Below are 27,741 nucleotides of genomic sequence, written 5' to 3' on the forward strand. Positions count from 1 at the left end.
TTTAGTTTTTTATATTATATTACTAGAATTAGTAGTTAATATAATATAAGTTAATATTAATAATAAATTAAAAGAAATTAAAAGACTAAAAGTCTATAAAGTAAAAGTAGTTAGAAGTATAAAAAGAATTAATAAATAAATAAAATACCTTATTAAATAATAGGATTACTTAGAAAATAAAAATATATAAAAACTATTAAAATACCGTATTAATACCTAATAACTCTTAAAGAATTTATATTAAAACTAAAAGAATTAAGGAAGGCATTAAGGCTTAATAATCCCTATTTAAACTATTTAATAATAGCAAATTAATCCTAAAAAGACTTATTAATTATAATACCTTTTAAAATAGCTTACTTATTATATTTTACCTTTTTTAATTTATTTATAAAGCTAAGACTATATTAAATTATATTTAAGCCCTTTAATTTTATTTAATATTACTAATACCTTAAATAAGTAATTTTAGTAAATTAAGTATTTATTATATTATAAATATAAATAAACTTTACTTAAAGATTAATTAGTTTATCTTTAATAGCCTTTTCTTTATACTTTAAATAATATTTCTTATTAATAATATTTTTAGCTAATATTATATTATTAAAAATTATAAAATAATTTTATATTAAAAAAATATACCTATTACTATAAAGAGATTATAACTATTATAAGATATTCCTAATGTAATATAAGGATTATAATAATTCGATTTTATAAAGTTAAAAATATAAGAATTTTGTATTTTTTAATAAATATAATTAAAATAAGGTATAATAAGATTCTTAAATATTATAATATAGATATAAAGAGAATTATAATTTTTAATAAAAGTTTTCTTAATTTTAAATATATAGTTAGATATTTTAAAGGATTATAAAATTAAGATTATACTTATAAAAAATAACTAATAGAAAATATATTAACTAGGCCTTAAGGATAAGGTCTAAGGGAGGGGAGAGATTATATTATAATCTTAGTAGTTTTATTATATATACTTTATATTTTCTATTAATTACCTTAGCCTTTATTAAAAGATAATTAATATTAAGACTTTATAATTAAAGCTAATCTATTATAATTAATACTAATTTACTTAAATTATTATTAATTTCTTAATAACCTTATTAATTACCTAAAAATACCTTTATTATATAAATTATATTTATTAATATTTTTATAAAACTTAGGTTACTAACTATTAATAAGACTTCTTTACTTTAATAAGCCTAACTTATATTATTAATTATTAAGAGATATAATACTTTACTATTACTTAATATAATACCTTTTAACTTTATAAATATAGTACTTAATATAAATTAATTTACTTTTTTAAAAACCCTAATTATTATACTTTTATTATAATAGCTTATTATAAAAGTTTTTTTATTTAAATTATTAATAAAAAAGCTAAAACACTAAATAGCTTTTTATAAAATTAAAAGTAAAAAAGAAAAATTAAATAAAATAATAAAATAATAAAATAATAAAATAATAAAATAATAAAATAATAAAATAATAAAATAATAAAATAATAAAATAATAAAATAATAAAATAATAAAATAATAAAATAATAAAATAATAAAATAATAAAATAATAAAATAATAAAATAATAAAATAATAAAATAATAAAATAATAAAATAATAAAATAATAAAATAATAAAATAATAAAATAATAAAATAATAAAATAATAAAATAATAAAATAATAAAATAATAAAATAATAAAATAATAAAATAATAAAATAATAAAATAATAAAATAATAAAATAATAAAATAATAAAATAATAAAATAATAAAATAATAAAATAATAAAATAATAAAATAATAAAATAATAAAATAATACTTTTTATAAAAGGGATTTTTATAATAATTCTATTTAATATAATTATAATCTCCCTTTATGCCCTGACTTTAACTTCTCACGCGCTCGCTCTAGAATCCCTCTCGCTCGTGGTTCTGACTGTCCATCATACGCCGCGATGCCCTCCCCTAACGAACTGCTCATGCATAACGCCTCTGCCAAATCCCACGCATCACATAACGCCAGGTTCGCTCCGCAGCCAGCAAAAGGTGTCACAGCATGGTTAGCATCACCAATGAAAACAACACCCATTCTGTCAACATCGTCATGAGTGAAAGCCTTCTTGTCTTTTGCGTTAATAGCAAACACGGTCTTTGTATCCGTCCTTTCCACAATGGCTCTGAAAGGGTCCTGGAACTTATTCCCAAGATCGAGACTGCGATCGATCACTTCTTGTACCATTTTGTCGTTCTTGAGATCTAATCTGGGGACTTGTTCATTTTCGAGATTGCCAACCCCCAGACAACGCTGTTCCTGTCGACTGGAGAAAAGAAGCAAGAAACGCCGGTTCCTGAAAGTATAAAACCCCAGTCTTTGTCGATGGGCACAGGAGGCGTTCCTTCAAATCGAGCAATGCCACCTCGGAGAATTGCACCGGCAAATTCGAGGTTGTCATTTGGTCGAAGGTATCCTCGGAGTTTGCTGTTCGCTCCATCAGCGGCGATAAGTAGATCGCAATCTTCCTTGGTGATTGTTTCGTGTCCTGGATGTCCACTCGCGACATGAACTCGCACTCGTCCTTGGTCCGTTTGCCTGGCTGAGATGCAGCGTGAGTCCCACTGGACCGAGTCTTCCGGTCGGAGGTTATCGTGTAGGACCTTCCGAAGATCCTTGCGTGCTATTCTAACGCTGGAAGATGGTAGCTCTTCAATTGGCTCGTGGCGGAAGCTTGCGTGTTCATGCCAATTGGGCCCCCAGATCTTGAAAGCACCCTCTCCATTGAGGCCAGAAACAGCATTGCCTACAACCTGGTCAAGTAAACCCAGCTTCTTCAGGGCAATGAGACCTCCAGAAGTGTCGTATCCGGTAAGAGATAATGTGTAGCCTTCACGTTGAGCGGCGACGTCTGGTGAGTCGCGGTCGTAGATGATGATCTTGGGCGCTTTGAACTGGGGATTCCATAGTTTGCGTAGTCCAACAGCGAATGCTGATCCAGAAACACCACCGCCAGCGATGATGATGGTTTTGCCTTCAAGAAAGTGATGTTGAAGTGATGTGTCGTCCATGGTAATGTTTTGTGTTGGAGGAGGAGAGAAAGGCCGGCAGATGCCTTTATATAAAACAAAGTTGCCATGGCTTACGCACTTAAAGTCACACGAATTGCCCATATAAAGGAGCGATTCACTATATGTTGTGGATGTTGACAGCCTGGTGGTATTCCTCACTGACGATGCATACACTGATTACCCAACTGGGTATACGGATTGCCTAATTGAGACATGACCGGGGTTGACGAGTCTACGACTGTAACTTCAGTTCTGTTATTTGTCTCGGAAGTTGAAATCATATGAGAATCGCAAGTTTTCTTTGTTTCTATTCTCCGTTATAATGTTCGGCAGTTCTTTACGGGCGCCAGGACGGTAACAGCCCAAGGTAGGATTTACCTAATCGGGAGTTTGCGAAAAAGAAAGCTAGATAACTACTCACATCTGTTATTCACATGCGCGCTTGGTCCTCGTTGAATGCGGATCTTGCCTTGAAGAATCAGTATCTAAAAGCATCATAGTCAGAGTAACCTTGAGTACTGGGCACATCAGTTGCTTGCTCATCGGGGGATGTGACTTACACCTCTATGTACTTGTGAGCAAGGCTTCACCGAGGATACACACCAAAGGTTCAAGGGGGCCACTTGACTACCAGGTTCAAGGGCGAGTCAAGCGATATCTCAATATCAAAAGTCCTGGGATCTATTAGCTTCGACAAAGTAGGCATTCCGTATATTTACCAATCCTTCACTCCCCAGCTGATGAGTAGCGGTGATTACATTGATGGGCTATTTGATTCGTTCGTGATTTGGATGCAAATGGAGCCAATCAGATCGCTTGAAATAGATCCAATAACCCAAAACGGGAGATATGCTCCATCAAACCGTCGATACCAAACGCTTTTAAACTGTTCGCAGTTTACATCATTAATACCAAAATGATATGCGTCGATTTACGGGTTACTTGTTGCTTCTATTGACAAGCTCTCCAGGTGCTCTGGTCACAAAATGCTAAAATTCACACCATGACCCCGCACTGACACCCGCTCCCCTCCATCACCAAAAACCCCACCAAAATATTATCATCACCAACCTTCAAAAAACTTCACATCCATTCCATACATTTATCCTTCTGACGCGATGGCGTCCGATCTCTCAGCTCCTCCCGTTCTTTCAACCCCAGATGACCACATCCTCGAAGTTCCCGCCGCCGACTCCATCCCAACATCCACACTCTCCGACGATGCTCTCCGTGAAACGTACGAGGTTGTTCGCACAGCCGATGAGATCCGCGCTGGAGGATGGAGCCGCATCGGCTTACAGTTCCCGGACTTTATGCTGGTAGACGCTCCTCGTGTCGTAGAGGCTTTATCGAAGGAGCTTAGCGCACACGATGCGCAGGAAGAGGGCAAGGCTGAGAGGAGGATATACGTTCTTGCGGACAGCAGCTACAGCGCCTGCTGTGTTGACGAGATAGCTGCGGAGCACGTTTCAGCAGATGTGGTAGTTCATTACGGCCGAACATGCCTTAGCCCTACGAGTCATCTTCCTGCGATATACGTTTACACCACGCACGATCTCGATTACAAGATGACCTTGGAGGAAATCAAGAAGGAGTTTACCGACAAGACTGTCAAGCTGGTCATAATGGCGGATCTGACATATCAAAATCACGTTGATAAAGTGGTTTCCCTTCTGAAAGACGAGGGTTATACCGATGTTGTTTCCACAGCAGTAACGCGCGATCCCGCCGCCTTGATACCCAACCGCAAGATCCTTTCCGACGACGCTCATGACGACGAACACTGGAAGGCTTACTCCATCATCCACATCTCCGACCCGCCCTCTGCGCTCCTTCTCGCTCTATACTCACGATTTGCCTCATTACACGTCCTCGCCACGCCATATTCAACCCTTGAGAACCCTACTATTCGCACGGCAGGTCTCCTTCGTCGTCGATTCGCGAAGGTGCTGTCGCTCGCTTCTGCCGGTGTGATCGGTATCCTCGTGAATACACTTTCAGTTGCGAACTACTTGAGTTCTATCAATACTCTGCGCGAGAAGATTTCTCGGGCAGATAAGAAGAGTTACACCATCGTCGTAGGAAAGCTCAACCCCGCGAAGCTGGCAAACTTTGCTGAGATTGAGGGTTGGGTCGTGGTAGGATGCTGGGAGAGCGGCTTGGTTGAGGATGATGCTGGATACTGGAGGCCAGTTATCACACCGTTCGAGCTTGAAGTGGCACTCATGAGCGAGGATGAAAGGGTCTGGGGCGGCGAGTGGTGGGGTGGTATTGAGAAGCTGGGACTCAACGACAAGCCTCAAGATGCGGTGAACGAGTCTAAGGATGCTACCGTGCCAGAAAAGGATCAGTTTGACGATGTCGCTGGGGGCGTTGAAGGAGAAGAATCTGCTCCACCCGAGTTCGACATGCGCACCGGCAAGCTCATCTCATCAAGTCGACCTATGAGACTTCCAGTTCGCAACAACCCCTCTACCGCCAACACCACCGAGGCGATTGGCGACGGTCCCGCTGGTGGGGCCAAGCAGAATGATGCTCTTATCAAGCGCAGCGTTGGAGAATTGGCAAGCATCAACGGTGTCGCGAGTCCTGGAGCCGAGTTCCTTCGCTCTGGTCGCACATGGCAAGGATTGGGCACCGATTTCGACAATGAAGCTAGCACATTGGTTGAAGAGGGTCGAAGTGGTGTTGCTCGAGGATATCAAGTCGGAGAATCGGACAAACATTGAGGGAAGGTCACATAAAAAAAAAGAGAAAAAAAAAGTGATACCATTTAGCATAACACGGCGTTGGGATATAGACAAAAGTAAAAGGCGAATAGTCATGGTTCAAGATATATATTCTGAGGTACTAAGCTCGCTGTTCTTTTCATCGCTCGTGTAACAGTGAAGTCATATTATATACAATAGAATCATCGACCGAAGCAGCCTCCAGGGCCTAAGCTGCGGCATACCCGTATCTAATCATAGCTCTTCCTTACCTGAGCTTCATTATCCACCTCCGAAGCATGGGAGACAAAGAAACATCATCAACATTGTATCATGTTGGTCGTCAGTCCATACGATTCCATCCAAACAATAAGAAATATGTTCTAGGAGAAGTCATAATGCATGAGGCCGCTTTCCTTGCGGCGATTGTAACTGGGTCTCTTGACCCTTTCCCATAATATCCCCCTTGCGCAGTCTTTCATGGGGTGAATAAGGATTGGATCCCTGGCACGGAGCACGATGTGTTGTTACTCGAACGCCCATCTAGTGCCATAGGACAAACGGAAAAGGTCGCGAGGCTGCGAGCTCGCGGGTCATTGGGCTGAGGTATTGTGGTACTTGGGCATACGTTGCAGTGGAGTATGGATGCATTGCCGAGAAAATCAAACTGGCGGTGTCTCCCGGATTGCTCGTTTTTTTGGCCTGTGCTTCCTGCGAAGCGCAATAGCAGGATAAGGTTCCTAGACATAGACACGTCGAGAGTGAGGACGGCTGCGGCTGCTGTAGCGAGAGCCAGAGCGGGAGCGGCTTCGGTGGCTGTGACGGCTGGAGTGGTAGGAACGGCGAGAAGAGTGGCTGCGGTCATAGGCGCTCATGTGTCCGCCGTGCATGAAAGCAACAACAGAAGTAATGGCAAAGAAGATGATGTTCATGATGCCAAACGCCCAGCAGGCCTTGAGCATGGAGCAGGGCTTGTTGTTAACGAGGTCATAGCTGGGGCCAATGACACGGACATCGCCAGCGGAGAGATCCCAGTCGTCGCCACGTTGAATGCTAATACAGTCGGTGTTGCTAACGTAGCGAAGGTAGTAAACAGCGGCGATGAAGGCACCGAAGAAGAGGGCATCAACGAATGCGACAAAGTGGGCGTTGGTCGAAGAGCGGTGGTAGCTGAAGAGGGTGAAGATTGCCCAAGCAAGCGCGAGAACCGAGACAATGAAGAGGATGAGGATTGAATCGGGGGTCAGGGCGTTTTGCTTGACGAATCCATTGACGAACCAGGCAAGCATACCCATGCAGGGGATCTATCGATTGACTGTTAGCCTGCGACCTGGAGGATGAGCGCATTATATAGGGACCTACCAGAGTGAGGATCTGAAGGATCCGAAAGAAGACAAAGAACATTGCGAAAAACATGTTGGCGGCGTTTAGCTCTGCAGCTCTATCTCGATAATGTCGCACAGAAGTCGCTGATGATAAGTTGTAATGCGCTCAAAGAGCGGGGAGCTGAAAAGAGATGACGTGCGCGGGGGACTTATACGATGCTTGAGTGAGTGAGACAATGATTCAAGCAATAGACAGATCGATATAAGTAACGCTATCAGACTGAGTCAAGTGGTGATAGATGGATGAAGTAGCAGGAATGAGAGGAAGAACCGAGGGAGGGAGGGTGTGCGGGAAGAAAGGTCTATTTTGTAGGTACCACGGAGCAAAGTAAAGCAAAGCAAGTGCAATCGCCCAAACTTGTTCCCATCCTTGGTCTTGCAAAAACCCACGATTCAAGGTGGTTGGTGCTTGAGAAATAGATGGCGCAGGACCACGCCCAGAGAAACAGAAAGGTGGGATAACCCTTGTAAAGACCACCCCTGTAATTGCAGGATGTTAGTGGTTGGGCCGTTAGCAGGTAAGGGACTTTAACTCTAAACCCTTGTAAGTTTAGCGACCTCGAGCTGGTTTCTTCTAGGGCCGTCGGGTTCACGAGTTTTCGGTGTGTTTAGGTTCCATGCTCATTCTATGAAGCATCCCGAGCCTGAAAATGGAGATGAAAGGTTCATGCGCTGTTAGTATCGGCAAGGTTTGGCCTTTTCCGTTAGTTGTCGTCCGTTCCCCAGACTTGCAGCTGTTCAGCTTCAATCTTACCGGCGATGCCGAAATTGGAGCATGACGTCGACTTGCACTAGCAATGCAAGCACTCAAGCAAGCAAGCGATTGAAGATTGATTCAGATCAACTGGATTGCAAATCAGGATAAACACTGCTCTCAATCTAGCCAAGAGAATAACCAGCAAGGGATAGCAGTTCCAGACCCTTTTCGTATTGCGACGTCATCAGAATTGAAGAGGCTGGTAAGCTCATATGCTCCCAAAATGGTAATAAATACAGAAAACAAGTTGGCTGGGTATCAACCAAGAGAACCCCTTGAACAGTCCCTAGTTAACATCTGTAGCATCATTCTTCAACTGTCGCAGATTCGGTGGCTGGTAATCATGCATCTCCACCGATATCGTCGCTTAGTTCAGGAACATAACACAATCTGAGTACAGCTTGCATCGCGCCTTATGCACGGCGCCCTGGGCCGTCCCGCACGTTTACTGTACATACGTTTCAGAGATCAACCGATATGCGAACTGGCGATTGACTGATAGACGTCCTCTTCCTCTTATTTCGGCAGATCCGCATAGATCAGCATTGAAACAGCGGGTACTCACTCTGTTTTAAATCGGTGGCTGGGGATCGTGATCAACAGGTACGATCTGACCTAGTTCAGTGGGCCAATTTCTCATAAATCGTCTTGTTCATTAAAGGTATTAATTAAGTGTACGTGTATCCATAGTCCGTCGTTACAGGACTTTCATTCTCTCGGTTCCTCCGCATCCTCTCTCGAACTCTTGGGCTGATGAAACCCGTGCCGAGAGACCCACCTGACGCCGTGTTTCGGTCCTCCGTGGCGCCGGGCGAGTTCAGCTGAATCGGGAAATCATTGATCAAACTCATATCAACGTCGTCTCCGAAATCATCACTCTCAGTAGTCCGTTCTGTTTCTGCGACCCAGCAATACGATCTCTCATGCGCTTCTTGACCAATGCTTTCACTTGTTCCTCGTTTCCATGGCGGTATCTTGGCTCCCTCCAGCCTTGGACATAAGTGATAATCGACCTTGTCGTTGTACTGCACTTTCTCATCATCAACAGACACAGAGGCTAGCGACTGAAGGATTCCGTATATAAGAATCCAGCGACTACGCCTTGCCGTAGCTGGATCCATGTCTCCAGTGTCGTCGGTCTTCTCGAAGCGCTCAAAAGCATCAGCGAGTTTGATCTCCGGTTCATCGAAGCCGGTATTCTCAGTATAAGCAAGTCGTATCCTTTCCTCCAACGCGCTGAGTTGGTCGCCTCGAGTCTTTGCGATGCCTCTTCGGAACGAGCCAACAGCTGAGATCGATTCTGGCAGTAAAGGAAACGGATGAGGAATATGTGGGAAGCGATGCTTGTTGTCAAAGTCAATAAGCATATCTGTCAAGTGCATTTCCCTCGTGTCTGCCTCAATAGCCCTCCTCTTGCTCTTTGACACCATCATCAATCTACTTCCAAACTGGATCTCCAACGAACCCCAAACGATATCTCTGTCAACCATGCAATCATATAACTCCCCAAAGTCCTTTTGAAGTTTCATGACCAATGTCCGTGTTAGCCAAGTTTCGGGTCTCGAGGAGCCGATTGATCGTCCAGATCGACTGTCAGACTGTGACGGTGGCCATGATCCATATTCCTGTTCGAAGTGCTGCAACAACATGTCCTTCAGCCTCTCAACCGCCCTCATCTCCGATCCTGTCTTGGGTGTGAATGCCCATATGTCTTGGTACCTGAAGCCAGCCAAGCGTTCCTCTGCAGCCTGAACACGATACTGCATCTCGTGACTCGCCATCTCCATAAGTTTCCTCGTGTTTGGGTTTATCTGTTTAAAGTCTTTGAGTTTCTGCACAACATCAAACATGCCTACGCAGTGCGTGAAGCACTCCCTCCATCCTTCTTCCCACCGCACATCTGGCTCTTCTGACCAGATGAGGAGTGATACCGCTAAAGCAGGATTGTTTCGTACATCGTCGAGATCTCGGTTATAGATATAGCGTACTAACTGTCCGACGTTGTCGTTATTCGGAGGCATGTAACTGTCCAGTCGCACGTGAAGATCAGATAGAGCCTCGTGTAAAGACAGGCCCACCATCGAAGCGTTGAGTAGCAGGGCAAAGAAGTTGCGTGTTGTGAGCTGATGACGGAGCTGATCGATGCTCTTCATATTCTGCGGAGGTGGGAAATGCATCTCATAAAGAACTTGTCCTCCCATGTCTCCAATACTGGTGCGTCCAGATGCAGGCGGTGTCAGTGGTGAATTTCGAAATTCTTGGCCAAGCTTTCTTCCATAGGATTCAGTGTTTGGTGAAGGCGGAGAATGAAGATATCCATCAAGCAAACCCTCATCCAGAAGAGAGATGAGATACCGACTGTTGATCGCTTCAATGATATGAGAGGAAACTCGCACCGATGGTAAGCTCTGGCCTTTCTTCCCAAGGTAGATCAGAACATCTCCATTGGGATCCCAAAGCTCTGGATCTCTTCGAAGCTTGTTCCATTTGGTGATAGGTCTTCCTCCTCCACACCAGCGTCTGATCTGCGGTGGTGGTGCAGAAGGTGTCTGTGGGATTGGGGGCAGTTTGGCAGTTGGTGGTGGTCCTACGGGTGGTAAACCGAAAGAGAGTTGTGATGTCGGTGTCAAGGGCATTGGCTTCTGAGAAGGCGTATAAGAAGATGTCGAGGTCAATGTTGTATCTGTTCGGGCCACAGATTGTGAGTCCCAGCCGCTGCTTTCGTTAGGACTAGGACTCAGCATGACGGTAGGTTGTAATGTTTCCACACTTGGTCGGCTTCCATTGCTGTCTTGATCGATCGGTTCCTCTTCCTTTTCCTTCTTTCGAAATGTGAATGTTTTCGCTATTGTCTTTCTTACATCGTCGCTTCGCTTGTCGAGTATCGTTCGTAGTCCACTCCTCTCAATAGTCCCATATTCCTCCGGCAGTGTCGCCCTCCTCGGTTTGTTATGAACCCATTCCTCAGCATATTGATTGCTCGTGTACGCATCCCGATTCCAATCTGGCGCCATCATTGGTCTTCCTCTTGGGGCCCAGTCTCCCCTAATTCCCATCGGCATCGATGCATTTTGTTGTAATTGGTGCGGAAATCGAGCCGCAATAGGAGTTGGGATATTGGGCGGTATCGAAGGGTCAGTAAAAAGCTCTTCACCACTTGAAGATGTGGCTACAGATTGAGCGCGTCCATGTTTAGCTGGGTCCTTATTTTTCGCTTGTGTTGTTTTCTTGCGCGCGTATGCGCTTCGTGCCGACATTTTGTGTGATCTGAAGTCGATGAGAATGTAAGTGGCGGGCTGGCTTTGAGACGTTTTGAGGAAACACAAAAGCAAAGGTCTAAAATGAGTCTATAGTAAAGAAAAACAGCGTCTAGTGACTGATCTTCTCTCGATTATGAAGTAGTTGGCCATGAGTGTGGTGTGTGTGCTCGCGAAAGGGTTGTGTCGAAGTCTCATAGGAAGACGTAAAGCAGGGAACCAGAACATTGAAAAGAAAAGCAACAACAGTCTGCTCAAGGATTATTAGCCAAGCAAGGACTCTCGACCGGAAAGAAAACTGACATGTACAGTTCAAAAACAGCATCAAAGCCGTCACAGAGAGGTCTAGATCCTTCAGAGCTCTTACAAGGGGACGGCCGCAGACGTGCGATACTACACTGTCAACTGGGCAGTTGACTATGAGCTACGCCCGCAACTCTTGGAGTTTTAGCTACCGCTGATATGCGCAGGCTTCCCTAGCGTAAAGGTAGTTGACGGTAGCTCTCTCTGGTCCAAGGTGTCAAATGAGCCGAAGCCGGAATGGTCGGCATACAAGAGAGGCCTGTTCTTTAGAGAGCTTGTGAAAGATGCCATGAGTTGAGGCTCTTTCGAAGATAAGATATGCTGAATCCGCGTAAAGTCCGAAGAGTCTTAAGCCACGACCCTATTGTCTCTTGTCTCTGATGGTAAGCACAACAAAGACCAGCCAGGGCAGCAAACGCCATGAAACAAGTGATACATGATCTATCATTAAAAAGCATCTCCGAGTTTAGAAAAACATGTCGTTCTCCTGCAAATCATCATATCCCAAAAGCCTCTTGGCGCGGAAGGCAACTGATAAGCATCCATGCTGATAATCCCAGCACCGCCTATCAACTCCATGATATGGCTGATAAGAATAGCAGCACCACGACGAAAAGCAGTTAGGGATAAACCCACGCTGTCAGCTCACTCATCAAGGGATTGCTACAAGCGGAATAACGCGCCCTGAAGATAGTGACATCGCTCATGCGGGAGCAGTCGCTCGGGCCCATGATGAGCGGACGATCAAATCTTATTGCTTTTTTTCACGTGCGTAGAAGAAAGAGATATCTTGATAACGGGTCGAGGTTGAGGTTATTATTGTGTGTGGTTTGTAATGGGTCAGACAAATCGTCCAGGGTCTCGGTTCTCGGGCCACTATAACCCACATTCCCCCCGCGTTGACTAGGTCCTTATCAGATGGGATGGGATGGAAGAGTGCACTAAACCGAATACAATGTCTACAGATATTGAATGATACAATCCTTGTGCACGAACGATGAGTTATGCAGAAAAGGAAGCAAAGCCGAGGTAAGGATATTTCTGCTTCCAAAAACATCATGGCGTTGATTGTATCAGTTCGCCAAGATTAATCGTCACTGATATGAGAGAGCCAGAGCCCAGTGAACCGTTTCAATCAACCTCGAACTTACACAATGGAAGCTGTGTTCATGGGAGCGGTTATCCGATATACTAAATAACTATTAGACTGGAGACAAGCTCAACATCTAGCTGTAATGCGAAAAGAAGAATGCACCATCAACGCTTACCCTAAACCACGATCGCGACCCATGCTCGACATGTAAGTCGTCAGTATTGGTAGTAATGATGCAATGTCGCAAATTGTTCACGACATATAAGAATGGCTCTTACTGTAGTTCTCTTCGAGGACGTAACAACCTGTACCAAGGCCAAGTTATGAGATCATGCCGTGAACTTTTCATTGACACCGACACCACCATATTCCAGTGGCTTCGCGCAGCCAAGCAAAGATGACGTAAAGTGGAGGATATGCAGCTCGGCAGCTATAGCCGATGACTCCCGGCATGGAAATAAGCGTCAAATGCACACGCAGATCAAGTCTATCTCTAATTGCAGGCTGTTCAACCAACATTGTGGTGTTGATGAAGACGTTCATTCACTGGCATGAGAAGTTGAATAGCAAGACCATGATATAAAATATTCAACGATAGTTTTCTTTTCTCAACCATAACACACCAATACACCATGAATAATACAAAAGTAATCATATAATCGGGCGCTTCTGACGAGTTTGTCAGTTCCTGAAGGGTATCTTGCGGCCGTGTCGCATAAAAAACAATTGAAAGCAAGACGAATCCAACAACCAAAAACTACCGCCGCTCCATTTCCAATTCATGTTATCCATCAATCCATTACATCCTGAATCGTTTAAGCACCATAGTGATGGCCGGGCTTGGTATCAGCGTGAGCAGAGTGACCGCGCGATCGCATGAAAGCGAGAGCCTCCATGATGGTCAATCCAGTGAAGATGGCCCAGATGAAGTACCCAAACGCGACGGCAGCCTGAGCGCATTGACAGAATGTTCGTCCGTGGCAGTGAGGCACACCGATGTGAGCAGCGAGAGCGGTGGCACCAGCGAACCAGAAGAGAGTGGTGAGAGCGAGGACGCCGAGAGCGACCATGTTGTGGTACATGCGGGGAGCGAAGAGAGGCGTAAGGGCGAGGTAGAGGAGCATGATGATGGACCAGACGACACAGAATAGCAGGAATGCATATTGAGGAGGAGAACCGCCTCCCCACCACGAGGGGTTAGTTGCGTCGACGACTGTAGCATTGTTAGATGAGCTCGGTCAAGATGAAGACAGGCGAGGTGAGTAAAGGTTCAGCACTTACGGTATGCGGTGAGGCCCAGCTCAATGATGAGAAAGACTGCCAGAACGGCGTGAATGATGGTGATGATACCCATAGCCATGATGAATACGATACTGATGTCGTATGGCAGAAGTTGTTAGGTGAAGATTCGAGATCTACCGGATTGAAGATGTAGATAGATGGTGTGCTGCTGAGCAGTTCAGTTGAGTTGAGTTCAGTGAGGTGAGGTGAAGAAGAGAGATCTGATCGGTAGCAAGACGAGGGGTCCAGCAGGGGGATATAGCATTTAAATTCACAGCGGCAGCTTCGGGTTCAGTCTAGAAAGAATGGACAATGACGGACAGTGCCAGTCATGGATGGGCCCATTCAAGGAAAGACACCAAAAGGGCCAAGATCGAGGCCAGGCCAGCCCAGCCGCTGGCAGCGTTAGCAGCTAAGGTGCTGCGACAGAACATCTACGTCAGTGAACAAATAGCGTATTCGGCAGTCACCTCAGCCAAGCGCGAAGCTTTCCTCACAAGAGGCAGCCCCAGGCCAATCAAAGACAAACAGAAGTGAAGTGGATGTCTCGAGATCTGCGCTGACGACGACGTTTGAGTGGCTCATGTCTTTTCCTGCTTTCATTTTCAATGCTCCAAGGGCGTCTCACGAATGACGTGGTGCTAAGACCCAAACATCTGACGTTTTGATGCAGGGTTTTAGCAGAGTGCGTGATGTCATCTAGTGGCTGAACATGGCTCAGTTTAAGGCTCAGCAGTCTTAAATTCAGTCAAGTTGGGTGATCATCCCGAATACGAGACCTTTTTCACATTCCTTAGCTGGTTCTGGGCAAAATGTTAAAAAGCATCATCTCATCATATTCTACAAGAGCTTGTGACGCGCACGACTTTTTTGCTCTATCGGATCCGCCCGGAGCTTTTCCTTTCCCTTGGCTGATGGATGCACTGCCCGTAGACCAAGACATCTTTTCTCTCTGTCGGCGCTTGTTGTTGTTCAGTCAATGGAACATAACATCCTGGCCCGGCAATTGGGAGCAGACGTGTTTCAGTCTTGGCAGAGATCTGTTTCAAAACGCCTGACAGAACATGCACGCACCTTTTACGCTTCTCAGAATACGATTGGCTAACAACATCTCACATCTTTGATGAATGCATTAACCGTTACCAGGCCACAGACGAGACAATAGACAAAGGTTTTGTATACTTGGAACAAGCTAATAACAATAAGCGCCTCAATCTCACTCAGTTCTTGGTCCGTATACAACTGTCACAGTTGTCGTCTGAACAATCGCCCGCTCCTCATCATCGCTGCTGTTGCGGGGATCCCACATCTGAGTCCGAGTCCTCACGGCTGCCTCGCCAAACTTATTGACTGACTCTTGTCTACGGAGGTGCCTTATCATCTGTTCTGGCTGCTCGTCTGTCTCATATGCCGTGACCTCGGTTGTCACGGGCTGCGCCTGAACGATTGTTTTGAGGTCGAATCCGGGGTCCTCGATCTGAACACCGAGTCTATCCTTCCGGGTTTTGTTTCTAATGCTTCCTATTGTCTGGAATGGATGTTGTCGTGTTCCTTTACTGGTTGCAGAGTATTGAGCTGATGACCCGCGTTCGCCGATGAATTTTGGTGCGACATGGATGAAGAATCGTCGGAGAGTCGTCAGCGATGCGCATATAATTAAGAGGTTTGCTTCAACAAAGCTGATCCTGTTAGTCGCTGCTATGTCAGGGTCGAGTCGTACTTACATCCAAACCACCGCACTGGAGAGAACCCAGGTGTAGTCGTTTGCATCAACAATTGGAACTAGTAGTACCAGCCGAACCACAGACGTTACAAGTGTTCTGTGTCATCAGTTAGCAAGTGCCAGCTCCCCCAGTTTAGAATCACCAACGCAGAACCAATGACAAACAACACCACAAGACCAGCCTTTTGCCGTCGTGGCATCTGCAACTGCAGAATCATCGGTAACGGCATAACAAGCAGGACAAGATCTGAAAGAATGCCCAGGGCTGCGGTGCAGACATACACCGCTCCTCGATCCACGCATGAACCTTCAAGTATAGTGAGATCCCAGCTCTTCTTGAACGGTGTACAGCCAAAGAGAACCACCAGCAAGATGGCCAGATTATAGCCAGCAACGAGGAAAAAGACGCTATACACGCTCCATTTCCACCATCTTTGGGGCGAAAGCCTTCGGTAGAATAGCGCCAGCGCCATCTTGGAGCAGGCGGTGCATACTGCATATAGGATGGGAGATATGAAGGTGAGCTTCGCTACTGTCAGCGAATATCAGTCACGGCTTGTAAGGTATCTTACCTGATTCCCTTCATTGAACTTTTCGAGAGGGAGTTCCCAAGCATGTACTCCTGTTACACCGAGAATAAATGAACCTGCTACCGTTCAACAGCTGTTCCGTCTACCAGGGATGATTCAGTGGTCAACTTACTAAGAGAAACGACTTGGACCGCTATGGAGAAGATCCACGCAATTACAAGGCAGGCTGCTTGTTCTTAGCACATGAAAACTCGGCCCTGATCGGCGCAAGGTTCTTACCCGTCTCCCCATCGGGTTTACGTAAAACCCAGAGTTTGACATATAAATACTGGGAAAAGAAAAGAAAAGCAAGTGCAGTGCCTATACCCGAGATGACATATGACTCTATGGCATGTCGTTGAAGGGGATGATCAAAGTTTACCGCATAACCCTCGGGTGGTGGAATAGCGACTGTAACGCCGTCAACTATAGGGAATGTGGACATGGCCGCCTCGATGGCCTGCGAGTTGCCAACACGCTCGTTATTGTGACCGATGAGCTCGCTGGTTGTTGAAGATGTTCAACCGAGTGAAAAAGATATGGTCCGTCTTGGCGTTTAATGAGCGTTGAGAATAGATCGGGTTTCGAAATGATAACAAGGGATAGGAGGGAATATTACAAGCCTATTGTATATCTCGATATTGAATCGACAACAGGATATCAATGCAATTATGAATAAGCGCGCACCAGACGCAGAGAATTAATAAATCCAAAACAAAAGAAGAACGATACCAAGAATGAAGAGAAACAGCATGTAAACATGCAATCATCCAACATGCGACGTTCCTCCTTCTATAACATGATACTCAAACCAGCACAATCAAGCAAACGCCCCGACCAAGTCCTTCGAAGCGACAGGTTTCATCCGGCGAGACCGCCTTTTCTTGAGCCATATGGAGCACGGCGGTATTTGTCGAGGACTGGCCATCTTGTGATCTGAGATGTGTTGCAGAGCTAGAAGCATTATTGAAGAATTGACGATGATCCACTGAAGAAGATCAGCGACAAGGATTGCATAGCATCACGCGGCCGGAGAATATTTGAGGATCGTTGTGAAGTGAGATCTGACATCTCTAACCTTGCAGTTTGTGTGACCAGATCTTACTCGCTAGCAGTGATATTATGCATCAAAGTCCCTATTCACATAGTGATCAGCTGTCCCACAGCATCTCACCAACAGTTAGAAATATGCGCCATCTTGATAGCTGAACTCGCTAACAATCTACGCATGGATCACTTCAAGGCTGAACATTCTGCGGGGACATACCCAGCCTAGCTTCTTACAACAACTGCTTAGTATCGTCTCAGCTAAATTATCCCGATGCTTATGCAAACAGACTCTCTCCTGACAAATCTCGCCCGCCCTGTAAGAGACCTAAATCAAGATGCGATTGGCTAGTCATGCGTCCAGTCCAGGAGCTTCAGCCTTTGTATATCTGCTTGATCGCATCGTCATAAAGATGGCGCATGCTTTCTTCATCATCGGCCATCCTCCGTGTCGTCGTGTTCTCAAGGTGTACTATTTCTGGAAGATTATCACTTCTTCCACGTTCCCGAGCGTGCATCTCGATGAATCGAGCTGGATGTGTTTCGGAAACACTTGATCCTCCGCGGCTCTGCGCAACATCGACTAGTTTTCCAAGGACAGCGAACTCAAGCTTGAGTTTTATGGAGTAGATGACGAGTTTGACGCCTTGTTCGATCGTATAGTGGTCCTTGTACATGATGATGAGGAGAGCTATGTCCATGGCTACGATGAGCAGGTTGATGATCAGAAGATACCACATCGTCTTCTGCTTGTTGCCGAGTGACGTCTGTAGTATATCGACCGTGCCCCATAGATACAGTCCTGAGATGACAAATTCTTGCGCACAAAAGAAGGTCATCTGAGTTTTCTCGATGGCGACGAATATGCGGGTGGGATTGTTGCCATCAACACTCGGTCCAATAGTGAATAGCAGCGCTGTCTGCGTCGTGTGCCATATCGTACCGTTGATGACAATCATCCATAGCACAGCGTGCTGTATTCTCAAGTTGTTCAATACCAGGTGCAGTCGTGAGTACAGTACGACGGATTGTCCACTAACGAGTACGATCCAACCGAGCGACGCGATAGCCTTACTCGCATCGGTGCTCAGGATGTCAAGATAGCCAAGCAGCCACCCCAACGCATAAGGAAAAACGCCCAAGGTGGTCAACAGAAGGCTCCAGAAGTAAAGGCCATGATGGCGTTTGAATGTGGAGAAGATCAAGGCGACGAGTTCACAGGCGTTGTATAAGGCTAATGTTGAGGTTGCCTAGCATAGTTAGCACTTGGCTCAAGTTCGCGATGTTAACCAACGTACAATGACTAAAACTGCCTTGGGACTATATAACAGCCCATCTTCCCTGATGTGTATCGTTGAGAGATGCATCCCAGACGAAAGACAGACTCTCACTCGTGGGACCAACGTGCGCCGTGTGGTCGAATACCCCTAGAGATACGATATCGTCAAGACGAGAGATGGATATAAATCCACGTATGACAGCTCATATTGCAAGATAGCTGTAGATAATGAAATTCTTCAAAACCTGGGGTAAAAGACAGAAATCCGGGGGAGGCTTGCAAGATAGTTCCTTGGTAACGATGATGTGGTAACCAAGGCCAGCCCTAGGTGAAGACAGGCATAGCTTCATAGAAGCGATATCCCGAGAGGTTGGTCACTTGCCAATCTAAAGAAAGCCAACAACCAATTATAATCTTCGTTATGGCCCAAGGGGTGCGTTCGATTTCTCTTTATGTCCTGCATTCGAGTAGTGCAACATGTCATTGGCAGGGGAGAGTTACCCTGAAGGTTTAGGGTCGTGGAGAATTGCCATATCGAGAGATCGCCCAATCAAGAAACATTCAACTGAGGCAACCTCTCCACTGTATTTATACATGAAGGGGTTGGTTCTGGGTAGTTTACGGTGTTGGGTGTCGATGAGATAAATTCAATACTTATTAGCCGTTGTGGTGGTCGCAACCTCTGCATAACCGTTGAACATTATCACCACAGATCAAACGCACGCCACACAGTTTTCACAAAAACAACAAAACTCAACTCAAACGTTTTTCTTCAACGTCTAACTTCTACTTATCTAATCTCAGCCCTAAAGCTTAAGACCGAAGCAGTTGGCATAATAAGTAACAGTCGAGCTCCAATCCGAGAAGACACCAGCAACGCCAATCTCCCGGAAAACATCCAACAATTTAAGCACATCACCATCATTGTTGATGAGCTTAGCAATAGTAGTATAATAATAGTTACCGTCGGCGCCGTTCTTCAGAGGACCAGATCGCTCCAGGGTCCAGGTGATGATCTTGAGACCGAGCTCATTCGCCTTCTTCGCATACGCGCTGGGAACAATCTTGCCGTTCTTACCGGGTGTGACTAGATAGGGCAGAGGAGGGGCGATGTAGCGAACGCCATCCTCCTTGTAGCGGGTGAGGTTGGCAACGGCCTTCTCGAAGGTCTCGGGTGTGTCGCCCGTCTCGTCGAGATACATGGCTTGACGAGCGTACTCGGGCTCGGCCTTGAGCCAGTACAGAATGTCATCGTACAAAAAGCTCTGGAGGTAGACGTCGCTGGGCTTGACGCCAGCTTGCTTGTGCTCGTCGATGAGTTGCTGAGCGTACTTCTTCTGGGTATAATCACCGTCAAAAGGCATCTTGACCTCTGGTGTCTTGAGCTCAGGAGTGTGCTTCAAACCAAGTCGCTTGGTGAGTTGAATGTGCTCCTTGTTGCTTAGAACTGTACCGCAAGTAGCGTACAGATCGGTTCGCCAAGGGGGAGTACCGTGGAGGAAGTCGGCGGCGTTGGTGGCAGTGGCATTGAAGCCCTCCATCTTGGCGCAAAGAGTCTTGAACTCCTTGAGGGTAATGTCGCTGGTGCAACACTTGGCAGAAGCAGGCTTGCCATCCTTGGCAGGCTTGAAAGGCTGAGTGCACTTCTTGTTGAGCTCGGGGATCGTAACGATGTTGGTCGTGTAGTGAAGATCGCACTGAGAGTGTCGGCACACGAGCTGTCGATCCTTGGTGAAAGCAACATCACACTCGAGGATACCAGCGCCCATTCGAGCACCAGCCAGGTTCGACTCGAGAGAGTGCTCAGGGAACTGCAGAGTACCACCACCACGGTGGGCAATTGACCACTCGGAGGGCTTCTGGGGCTTCTCCGAGCACGATTGAAGCTTCTTCTTCAGCGAACCCTCGTCCATGTCGTTGACGAGGTAGTAGGGTCGAGGGCCGAGCTCAATCTGCTTGATTGGCTTGACAGTCTTGAACAATTCCTTATCGCCATAGCTAGGCTTGGGAGCAGCCACGGCAGGGCTGACAACCGCAAGGCCAGCAACGAGAGGAGTAGAGAAACGCATCGTGAACAAGACAAGTCAATTGATTGACAGAGGAGGAAGCAGGTTCAATGGAACAAGAGACACCGACAAGGCTTGGCGATGACCAGCAATTGAGGCCTGAATTGAGTCTGAGGCTGGACCAAACACCAAAACTTCTCGATACTACCTGGGCCCTCACCTGGCTTTATGGACGGGAGAACTGCACGTTGATTCCCAGCTCGATAAACCTATCTGGGCAAAGCACCGAGATGACGTCGCAGGATCCCCAGGGACAAGCCCATTCACAAAGAACATCCCTACAGGATGTGGTTTTTGTTGAACCTTCGGTGTTGGTTATCGGCCTAGACGAGACGAATTGAGCAATCACATCGCAGATCACAGCACTTGCAGACCAGCTTCTGCATAGAGCAGAAAGGTCCCCCGAGCTAGCAGTAGGCAAAGTCCGTACGAGACAGGCATCTGTGACAAGCACGTGTAGAGGAGACGTGGGTGTCGTTGGAGGTGGAAGCTAAGGATAAGCTTAGCAGCGTTACACTGAACCGTTCAGCTAGAGGCGTGTTTAGTCTGGACCTTGTGATTTGCCGAAACCTAGCTTAATTGAACCCTTGCCATAGCCACGCATAACCCGGTCGAGATATCGAGCATCTTTGGAAGGTGTATGAATAAAGTTGGCGAACCATTCAATCGAAAGTCGGCGATTCATGCATGTGCATACATGGGTAAGCCATGCTGTCATAGCATCTCACTGCTACCCAAACTCTTGCTTGCGCTTTTGTATGCCACATTACAACTCGTCCTTGTCCCCATCTTCAACTGCATACCCCTCCCGGATCCTGCGAACTTCCTCGGCTGTGACTCTGAAATGCTCAAATGAGGGCGCATCCTCTCCAAGGCCCCAAGCAAAAACTCCTCCAACTCCGAGCTCTGACACGACTTTGCTGAACTTTGTCCTAATGCTCTTTTTAGTGTCAAATGTCCACCATCGCCACTCTTTCTCGTCCCAATAGAAATAGCTTCCATCTCTATCATACTCCCCGTCTATTCTCGCACGTTTAAACGATGTAGATTGGTCCTGGGGAACCTCATCATGCCAGCTAAAGCCGCCTGTCTTGCCAAGATCAGCCCCGGTCTCGGGATCCTCAAGCAATTGAGTAGGGCACCCGAGAAGCTTTCCCTGGAAGCATTCCTGGGTCATAAACCATTTGACATAGTAGCCGAACCCAAGATTGAGCCGGCTAGGTGATGCGCCGCGGTCGATGTAGCGCTGGATGGAGTCTCGAGAATCCGAGACACCACTGTGATGCTTGGTCACGATATCTCGGCGGTTCATCAGGTCGTATGTCATAATGTTGAGGAAGTCGACTTCTTTCATGATCTTTGGCACGGTGGTGGGCGTAAAGGCCATCAAATCGACCTCTTTACCTGGAACAGCCGCTGAAAGAAGTTTATCGGCACCAACAGCGGCACGCAGCTCCTGGAGGAGCGATACAAAGGCATTGATTTCCCATTCGTGCTCAGAGTTGGGGATTTGCTTGTAATCGTCACGGTTGCCTCTGTTGCAGTCAGTCAGTAAGCGAGTAAATGGTCAATATTGCGATATTCCTTACCCAGGATACTCCCAGTCAATGTCGATGCCATCAGCGCCCGTCGCAGTGGCCATGGCCGCAACCTGGCGTGCCCATCGCTTCCGCATGGTTTCATTCTTGGCAGCTTCCTCGAAACCTTGAGTATCGCCCCATCCTCCGATAGCTACCATTACCTTGGTGTCGTCCGGGAACCTTTTGCGGACATCAGAGACAGAGGTGAACAGCGGGTAGTCGTCAGGTTTGTAGTCAACGTTGAAGGTCTCGGAGCGCATGAATGCCAGAATGACATGCGAAACATCTTGAAGTGCGCTTTTTGATGGGACAATATCATGTTGTCTAAAATTGCAGTCAGTGAATATTCTGAAAATCTTAATTGCCGACGAGGAAGGTGCACTTACCCAGTGAGATACATAACGCAACGGAATGGCTCGGCTTGGGACATGGCAGTCGCGGTCACCATCGCCAGAAGTAGCAGATGCCATGGGAAAATCATTCCGATGATGCGCATTTTGGAAGGATCTTGATCGCCTGGCGATTGCCTTCCTTATGCTGAACGGGAGAGGGCAACTGATTGAGGTGCGGCTTTCTCAATTGGCCCACAGATGCAGGTCTAGGTGAGGTGGATGTTTCTTAACCAATGCTTCAGACGGGAGGAGCCTATATGCTTTCAACCTGATTCACCAACCTACCTCACGAAACCATAAAAAAAATCTTTTAATGCATGTTCGTTCTGATTCTGGTACAAATTAATTCGTGTTTCCTATTCCCTAATGCAAGTCCCCCCCAATAAGAACCCGTTTGCGCCTGCGTTCTATCCTGTCTAGTAACATGCCACAATAAGACGCTCCCTCGCAAATCCGTGCCTGGGTATTGTATTATACAGCGGATAAAACCGCATCAACGCCAGAGCCTCCAAGTAATCTACAAAAATAACCCCCCCCCAAAAAAAAAATCGTGGTATCGTGTTCGCTTCGTGTTCGTGTCATCAGATCCAACCCTGTCTAAATCAGTCCTCGACTCTTGAGAATCCGACTGAGCTCCTTGAGCTGCACTGGCTTGGAGAGAAACAGATCCAGTCCGTTCGCAAAAGCATCCTCCTGTGCATCCTGCGAGGCGAGGCCAGATATGGCGACGATATGTCTTCGAGGCAAATTTGAGGCCTTCTCAAAACCTCGAATTTGTCGTGTAGCCTCAAACCCGTCCATTACCGGCATGGAAATATCCATCAAAATACACTTGTAACACCCTTCTTGAGCTTTGTAACACTCCAGAGCTCGGAGCCCATCCGAGGCCGAGTCGTACTCCACACCCAGCTTCTTCATGTAAGTTTGCAGGATCCTCATATTGATAGCATTGTCTTCTACCAGAAGGAACCGTTGATCCGGAGGTGGTGGATGTACTAGTTGCAAAGCAGGCACTGATGGTAATGGAGTCTGTGTGCCATCGTCATCCCAATGCGCCCTTCTCTTCTTAGGAGTTAACATTGGAGCAATGTCAAAATATCCGCGGTCTTTGTCACTGGGCCCATGTCTGACAAGATCGGCTTCTGTCATCGGTACAGTTGGCGGCTCGTCGAGTCTGGTCGAGACACTGGCACGGTCCGCAGCTGTTGCTTGTAATTTTGTCCAACGCCTGAAGCAGAGAACAAAAGCTTTGGCAAGCTTCCTCGGCCCAACACTAGATGAAAATGTCAGCGCCAAGGAATAATTAGCCACAAAAAGGTAACTTACGGGCGCGATATGAAACTAAACAACCCCCAATTGAGCTTGCGATATGACCTCTGTGATCTGTCAAGCGATTGGGCAACCGCAGCACTGCGACAGACCACGATAACTGGCGACGAAAGCTCGTCTCGAGGTTGGTTTGCTATCGTTTCAAGATGAGATTCGTCACAAAGGATCAGGTCAGGAAGATATTCGGCGTTGTTCAGAGAATCGACGACTTGCATGCGCAACCACTCGCGGCAGACCTTTTCCAGCAAGGCATGTTCGTCGAACTCCCTAGAATTCCAACGTTGACTATCTGAGCCACCTCCCCTGAAAGGTGTGAAGCCGTTGATACAAACGCGGAGACCTGACAACTCGACGACCTGGGACTGAAACTCCTCCCTGGCGGATATCGTTTCCGTCGAATCAATGCTGACAGCTTGTAGTGGAAGCTTCACCGCGATGCGGGTTCCCGTGCCCACCTTGCTTTCAACATGTATGGAGCCTCCGAGGGCTCTAACAAATTTCCTAACAAGACTCAACCCAAGGCCAGCGCCCGAAGAATGGATATTCTCTTGAGAGAACGGAGCGAACAGGCGGTGGTTGAGATATTCTTGCCCGATGCCAGCTCCTGTGTCAGTGATATCGATATGAACGACTCGGTCCCTTAACCGGTTTTGCCCAGGAGGATCCTGGTAGGCGGAAACTTTGACATAACCCCGTGTAGTGTACTTGAGGGCATTGCCGCAAAGATTCATTATTATGCGCCTCAGTGCCCCTGACTCGACATGAAACGCCCAGTCTACTGCTGGGTCAATGTCCAAGATCACAAGGACCGCATCAGGACCAGCTCTATTGCTGTTCTTGCCTCCGGCCTTGATACTATCCGCAACTTCCATACCATCAAGGCGAGTAAAAGGGTCACGATTGAGTTCTTCATTCGGCTTATTATCTTGAAGAAGCGAGAGTGATTGCTGTTGGTAGGTGTGGCCCGCATGAATACATTCCACAACTTCTTCCACCAACATGTCCAGATCCAGATTTGAGGTGATATGCATCATACCGTCCGTTGGTTTGCTTCTCTGAGTAGACTGTGCGCCTCTCCTGTAGGCAGTACTTGAGTTTGGCGACTGTGCGTTGGGTGCCTTGACAAAGTTGTTGATGCGTGTCCAATCAAGCAAGTGATTGATCGTGTCCAGGAGTGTACGACCACAGACCTCAAGGGACCGCAATACGTCGCCCTGGAATACATCTAGTGCGGTATCGTGTAATAGTTCAGCACACAGAACAATGCCGTGAAGAGGAGACCGTAGCTCATGTGATAGGGAGCTGAGTAAGGATGTCGTCGCCATGGATACAATAGAACTCTCCATCATTGCGACGTCTGCCATGATGACTGCGCTGAATGCTGCAAGGTAGCTCAGCTCGCCCTGGACCGTAAAGATGCGGGTTGGTGTCATTGTATAGACAAAACACCCAGAAAACCAGCGCTCTCTGTGAGAGTCCCAGAGAGGTACAAAAGCGACGCTGCGTGCTCCTGGGAACAGATCACGAATAGCCATGCCTTCATTTCTTCGTGAATAAGGGTCATTTGCCTTTCGCGATTTTTGGTTCTCGCCCGTTTGTCCTTCTTGATTGCTCCGAGCTTTCTGGGCTTGGAAAGCTGCCATAGCCCAGTCTTCGCTTGTCGGATCACTCGATGCCAGCACTCCATCACCATCAAAGTTGAAGATCTTACCTTTTGGATAGCGGCGTAATAGCCTCTGGAGCTGCCGCTCAGGGATGGCTCGACTGCGTCCTGTGGGGGCTTCGCCATTGATGCTGGAAGACAAAGACGTAGAGAATCCAAGGACAGGGCACATAGCGCCCGGGGACCGTGAATCTGCTAAATTCCTGGGAGATGAGACGGAAATATTACCTCGACTTGGGGAGGATGAAGATGAGGATGAAGACGAAGAACGATCGTGGATCTGTGAATCACGTCGTAAAGAGCCGGACCGGATTCTGCCAGCAAAAGAGCCAATACCCGCATCCAAGAAGAGGACCCCCTCGACTTCAATCGACTCGCGTAGTATGTTTGCTGCTTTGGAAAATATTTGGTTCAGCTGATATTGTCGTGATTCTTCCCCCGTTGGAGCCGAATGAGGAGGCTTGCCAGTTGCGTGAAAGGGGCTTGTCGGCCTTTTCTCGCTAGGGCTTTCAAGAACAAAGGTATCTGGTGTCGCTATGTTTTCCGTGTCGGCAACAGCAGTGGCATTATCTCTCTCGTTCTGAATTTTCTGTTGCGTCTGGTTGAGAGATCCTTCTTCTGTACTAGCATCGGTATTGAAGGCATGAGTGGAACTGGTCTGCCATCCTGACATGGTGGTCTTTCCCTCCACATAGCTTCCCAAACCGCGAACCATGCGTTCACCAGGACGTCGGCCATCTCCAGATCGTGTTAGTTCCATTTGTCCCAAAACAGATGCTGAAATATCTCGCATAACTTGAATTGATGCTTCGTCAAGTGTCTCCCGTGGTTCGTTGTCGAGAATACAGAAGACGCCGATGTTGATACCTCGACGAGTTCGGATTGGAACTCCCGCGTAGAACCGATGCTCAGGTCGTGTCTGATAGTACCAGGTATTTCGAAACTCTTCATTTTTAGCGAGGTCACCTATGACCGTAACAGGCAGCTCAAACGTTGATGGTGCTTGCTGTGGTTCACCAAATTCTTGGGAAACCAGTATGCGATCGCAAATACCATAGGCTCGAGGTATTGCTGTGCCACAAAGCCAGAGGCTATCAGAATCAGAACTGGGGGGGTTGGCGTGAGCAGATATGCGAAGCGTAGGGGTAGCTTCGGCGATAATATGCTGGTGTTGACAATCAAATAGAGATATCATGGCACGAGAGGCGCCAAGTCTCAAGAGAGCCACCTGGGCCAAGGCTGTCATGGCAGGGTCCGAGCATGGCCGCAATGAAGACGATGGGATAAGGTTTGCGACATCATTGCGAACTGAGTTGGCGACAAAGACCGAGTCATATCTGAGTATTTGTTAGAAGAGTCTGTCTGACAGGTTCAATTGATGGTAGCGGATGACAATGCGACGAGTGGGAGGACGAGAAATGTTAGAAGAATGCCGTACTTGAATGTCTCCCGTTCGCGAGTTGATTCGGAGACCTTGTTACCAGTCATGATCGACAACTGCAACGTACTTAGCCCATGCAAGCAGCCTCGGCAGGGGAACAGATCCTCGGGCGAAGTTGGGGGTTGTGTGGTTTAACAAGCCTGTTTTAAAATAGCCTGTCCTCGAGAATTTAGCCCGATGTTGGGAGGATTACTTAAGGATCACTCTATCGCACTCCGTCTTGTCTAGGTCTGATTCTAGGCTGTCCTTCCACCCAGGTCTCGACCTATCGCCACCCCGCTTGGCCTCCAACGGCCCTAAAACCATCCTACAGTGGAACCACCCGGGTGAGCGACAGAAGATCGATCGATTTAGCATGAAACCTCCGGCCGCTCATGGATAAGAATTTATGGGCATCTGACTGAATCAGGCACGCATAAGCTCAAGGTCATCAGGCGCTCTCTGATTTCCAAAGATTATAAAACACGAAGAAATAAGTCTATGCCGCTTGCTTTGATAGCACGCGCTTGGAAAGGGAAAAAAGCAAGGTCAAGATATCAATGACGAAGCTATGATGCGCTCAACAATTGATAGCAATTTCCCATGTTCAAAAATGCATCCAGAGGTGGGAAAACAAGATGTTTTGCATAAGCTTTTAGCGTGGGTGGGTGCCTGGATTCTAGAATGGAGCTACGCACCTCACAGTCTAGAATTCCTGGGCCCATTCATTACAATGTTGACCAAAGCAATGGTGAAAATCGACTATTTTATAAGTCTATAGGAACTTAT

At 46.5% G+C, this 27,741-nt stretch overlaps 10 protein-coding genes across 10 annotated transcripts; 1 reads left to right on the forward strand and 9 right to left on the reverse strand.

Annotated features, from left to right (window-relative positions):
- Positions 1–1,945: 1,945 nt before the first annotated feature.
- Positions 1,946–3,100, reverse strand: BKA55DRAFT_599954 (uncharacterized protein; the record flags this gene model as incomplete). Its single annotated transcript, XM_046196459.1, has 3 exons — positions 1,946–1,973; positions 2,008–2,298; positions 2,331–3,100. The coding sequence occupies 3 exons, from the start codon at positions 3,098–3,100 to the stop codon at positions 1,946–1,948; spliced, it is 1,089 nt and encodes a 362-aa protein (XP_046041426.1).
- A 1,118-nt stretch (positions 3,101–4,218) lies between these two features.
- Positions 4,219–5,829, forward strand: BKA55DRAFT_529290 (putative diphthamide synthesis protein-domain-containing protein; the record flags this gene model as incomplete). Its single annotated transcript, XM_046189061.1, has 1 exon — positions 4,219–5,829. One exon carries the CDS (start codon positions 4,219–4,221, stop codon positions 5,827–5,829), a length of 1,611 nt encoding a protein of 536 aa, XP_046041427.1.
- A 719-nt stretch (positions 5,830–6,548) lies between these two features.
- On the reverse strand, positions 6,549–7,212 carry BKA55DRAFT_698033 (uncharacterized protein; the record flags this gene model as incomplete). Its single annotated transcript, XM_046200478.1, has 2 exons — positions 6,549–7,112; positions 7,171–7,212. The coding sequence occupies 2 exons, from the start codon at positions 7,210–7,212 to the stop codon at positions 6,549–6,551; spliced, it is 606 nt and encodes a 201-aa protein (XP_046041428.1).
- Positions 7,213–8,618: 1,406 nt separating this feature from the next.
- On the reverse strand, positions 8,619–11,207 carry BKA55DRAFT_529329 (uncharacterized protein; the record flags this gene model as incomplete). The annotated part of the gene is made up of 1 exon (XM_046189065.1): positions 8,619–11,207. One exon carries the CDS (start codon positions 11,205–11,207, stop codon positions 8,619–8,621), a length of 2,589 nt encoding a protein of 862 aa, XP_046041429.1.
- A 1,787-nt stretch (positions 11,208–12,994) lies between these two features.
- Positions 12,995–14,182, reverse strand: BKA55DRAFT_258951 (uncharacterized protein). The gene is made up of 2 exons (XM_046185410.1): positions 13,885–14,182; positions 12,995–13,816 (listed from the first exon to the last, which is right to left on the reverse strand). Exons 1-2 carry the CDS (start codon positions 13,961–13,963, stop codon positions 13,419–13,421), a joined length of 477 nt encoding a protein of 158 aa, XP_046041430.1. The 5' UTR covers positions 13,964–14,182; the 3' UTR covers positions 12,995–13,418.
- A 918-nt stretch (positions 14,183–15,100) lies between these two features.
- Positions 15,101–16,621, reverse strand: BKA55DRAFT_529297 (uncharacterized protein; the record flags this gene model as incomplete). Its single annotated transcript, XM_046189063.1, has 6 exons — positions 15,101–15,563; positions 15,609–15,704; positions 15,755–16,131; positions 16,180–16,253; positions 16,310–16,330; positions 16,417–16,621. 6 exons carry the CDS (start codon positions 16,619–16,621, stop codon positions 15,101–15,103), a joined length of 1,236 nt encoding a protein of 411 aa, XP_046041431.1.
- A 976-nt stretch (positions 16,622–17,597) lies between these two features.
- BKA55DRAFT_698037 (uncharacterized protein) lies at positions 17,598–18,590 on the reverse strand (the record flags this gene model as incomplete). Its single annotated transcript, XM_046200479.1, has 2 exons — positions 17,598–18,473; positions 18,522–18,590. The coding sequence occupies 2 exons, from the start codon at positions 18,588–18,590 to the stop codon at positions 17,598–17,600; spliced, it is 945 nt and encodes a 314-aa protein (XP_046041432.1).
- Positions 18,591–19,308: 718 nt separating this feature from the next.
- On the reverse strand, positions 19,309–20,571 carry BKA55DRAFT_599961 (PLC-like phosphodiesterase; the record flags this gene model as incomplete). The annotated part of the gene is made up of 1 exon (XM_046196460.1): positions 19,309–20,571. The coding sequence occupies one exon, from the start codon at positions 20,569–20,571 to the stop codon at positions 19,309–19,311; it is 1,263 nt and encodes a 420-aa protein (XP_046041433.1).
- Positions 20,572–21,334: 763 nt separating this feature from the next.
- BKA55DRAFT_529296 (glycoside hydrolase superfamily) lies at positions 21,335–22,629 on the reverse strand (the record flags this gene model as incomplete). Its single annotated transcript, XM_046189062.1, has 3 exons — positions 21,335–22,103; positions 22,158–22,472; positions 22,535–22,629. 3 exons carry the CDS (start codon positions 22,627–22,629, stop codon positions 21,335–21,337), a joined length of 1,179 nt encoding a protein of 392 aa, XP_046041434.1.
- A 261-nt stretch (positions 22,630–22,890) lies between these two features.
- BKA55DRAFT_259173 (uncharacterized protein) lies at positions 22,891–26,970 on the reverse strand. Its single transcript, XM_046185411.1, has 2 exons — positions 23,867–26,970; positions 22,891–23,813 (listed from the first exon to the last, which is right to left on the reverse strand). Exons 1-2 carry the CDS (start codon positions 26,776–26,778, stop codon positions 23,138–23,140), a joined length of 3,588 nt encoding a protein of 1,195 aa, XP_046041435.1. The 5' UTR covers positions 26,779–26,970; the 3' UTR covers positions 22,891–23,137.
- Between the last annotated feature and the right edge of the window lie 771 nt (positions 26,971–27,741).

Source organism: Fusarium redolens (genome assembly GCF_020744475.1).
Source record: "Fusarium redolens strain MPI-CAGE-AT-0023 chromosome Unknown BKA55scaffold_32, whole genome shotgun sequence".
Taxonomy (NCBI): Eukaryota; Fungi; Ascomycota; class Sordariomycetes; order Hypocreales; family Nectriaceae; genus Fusarium; species Fusarium redolens.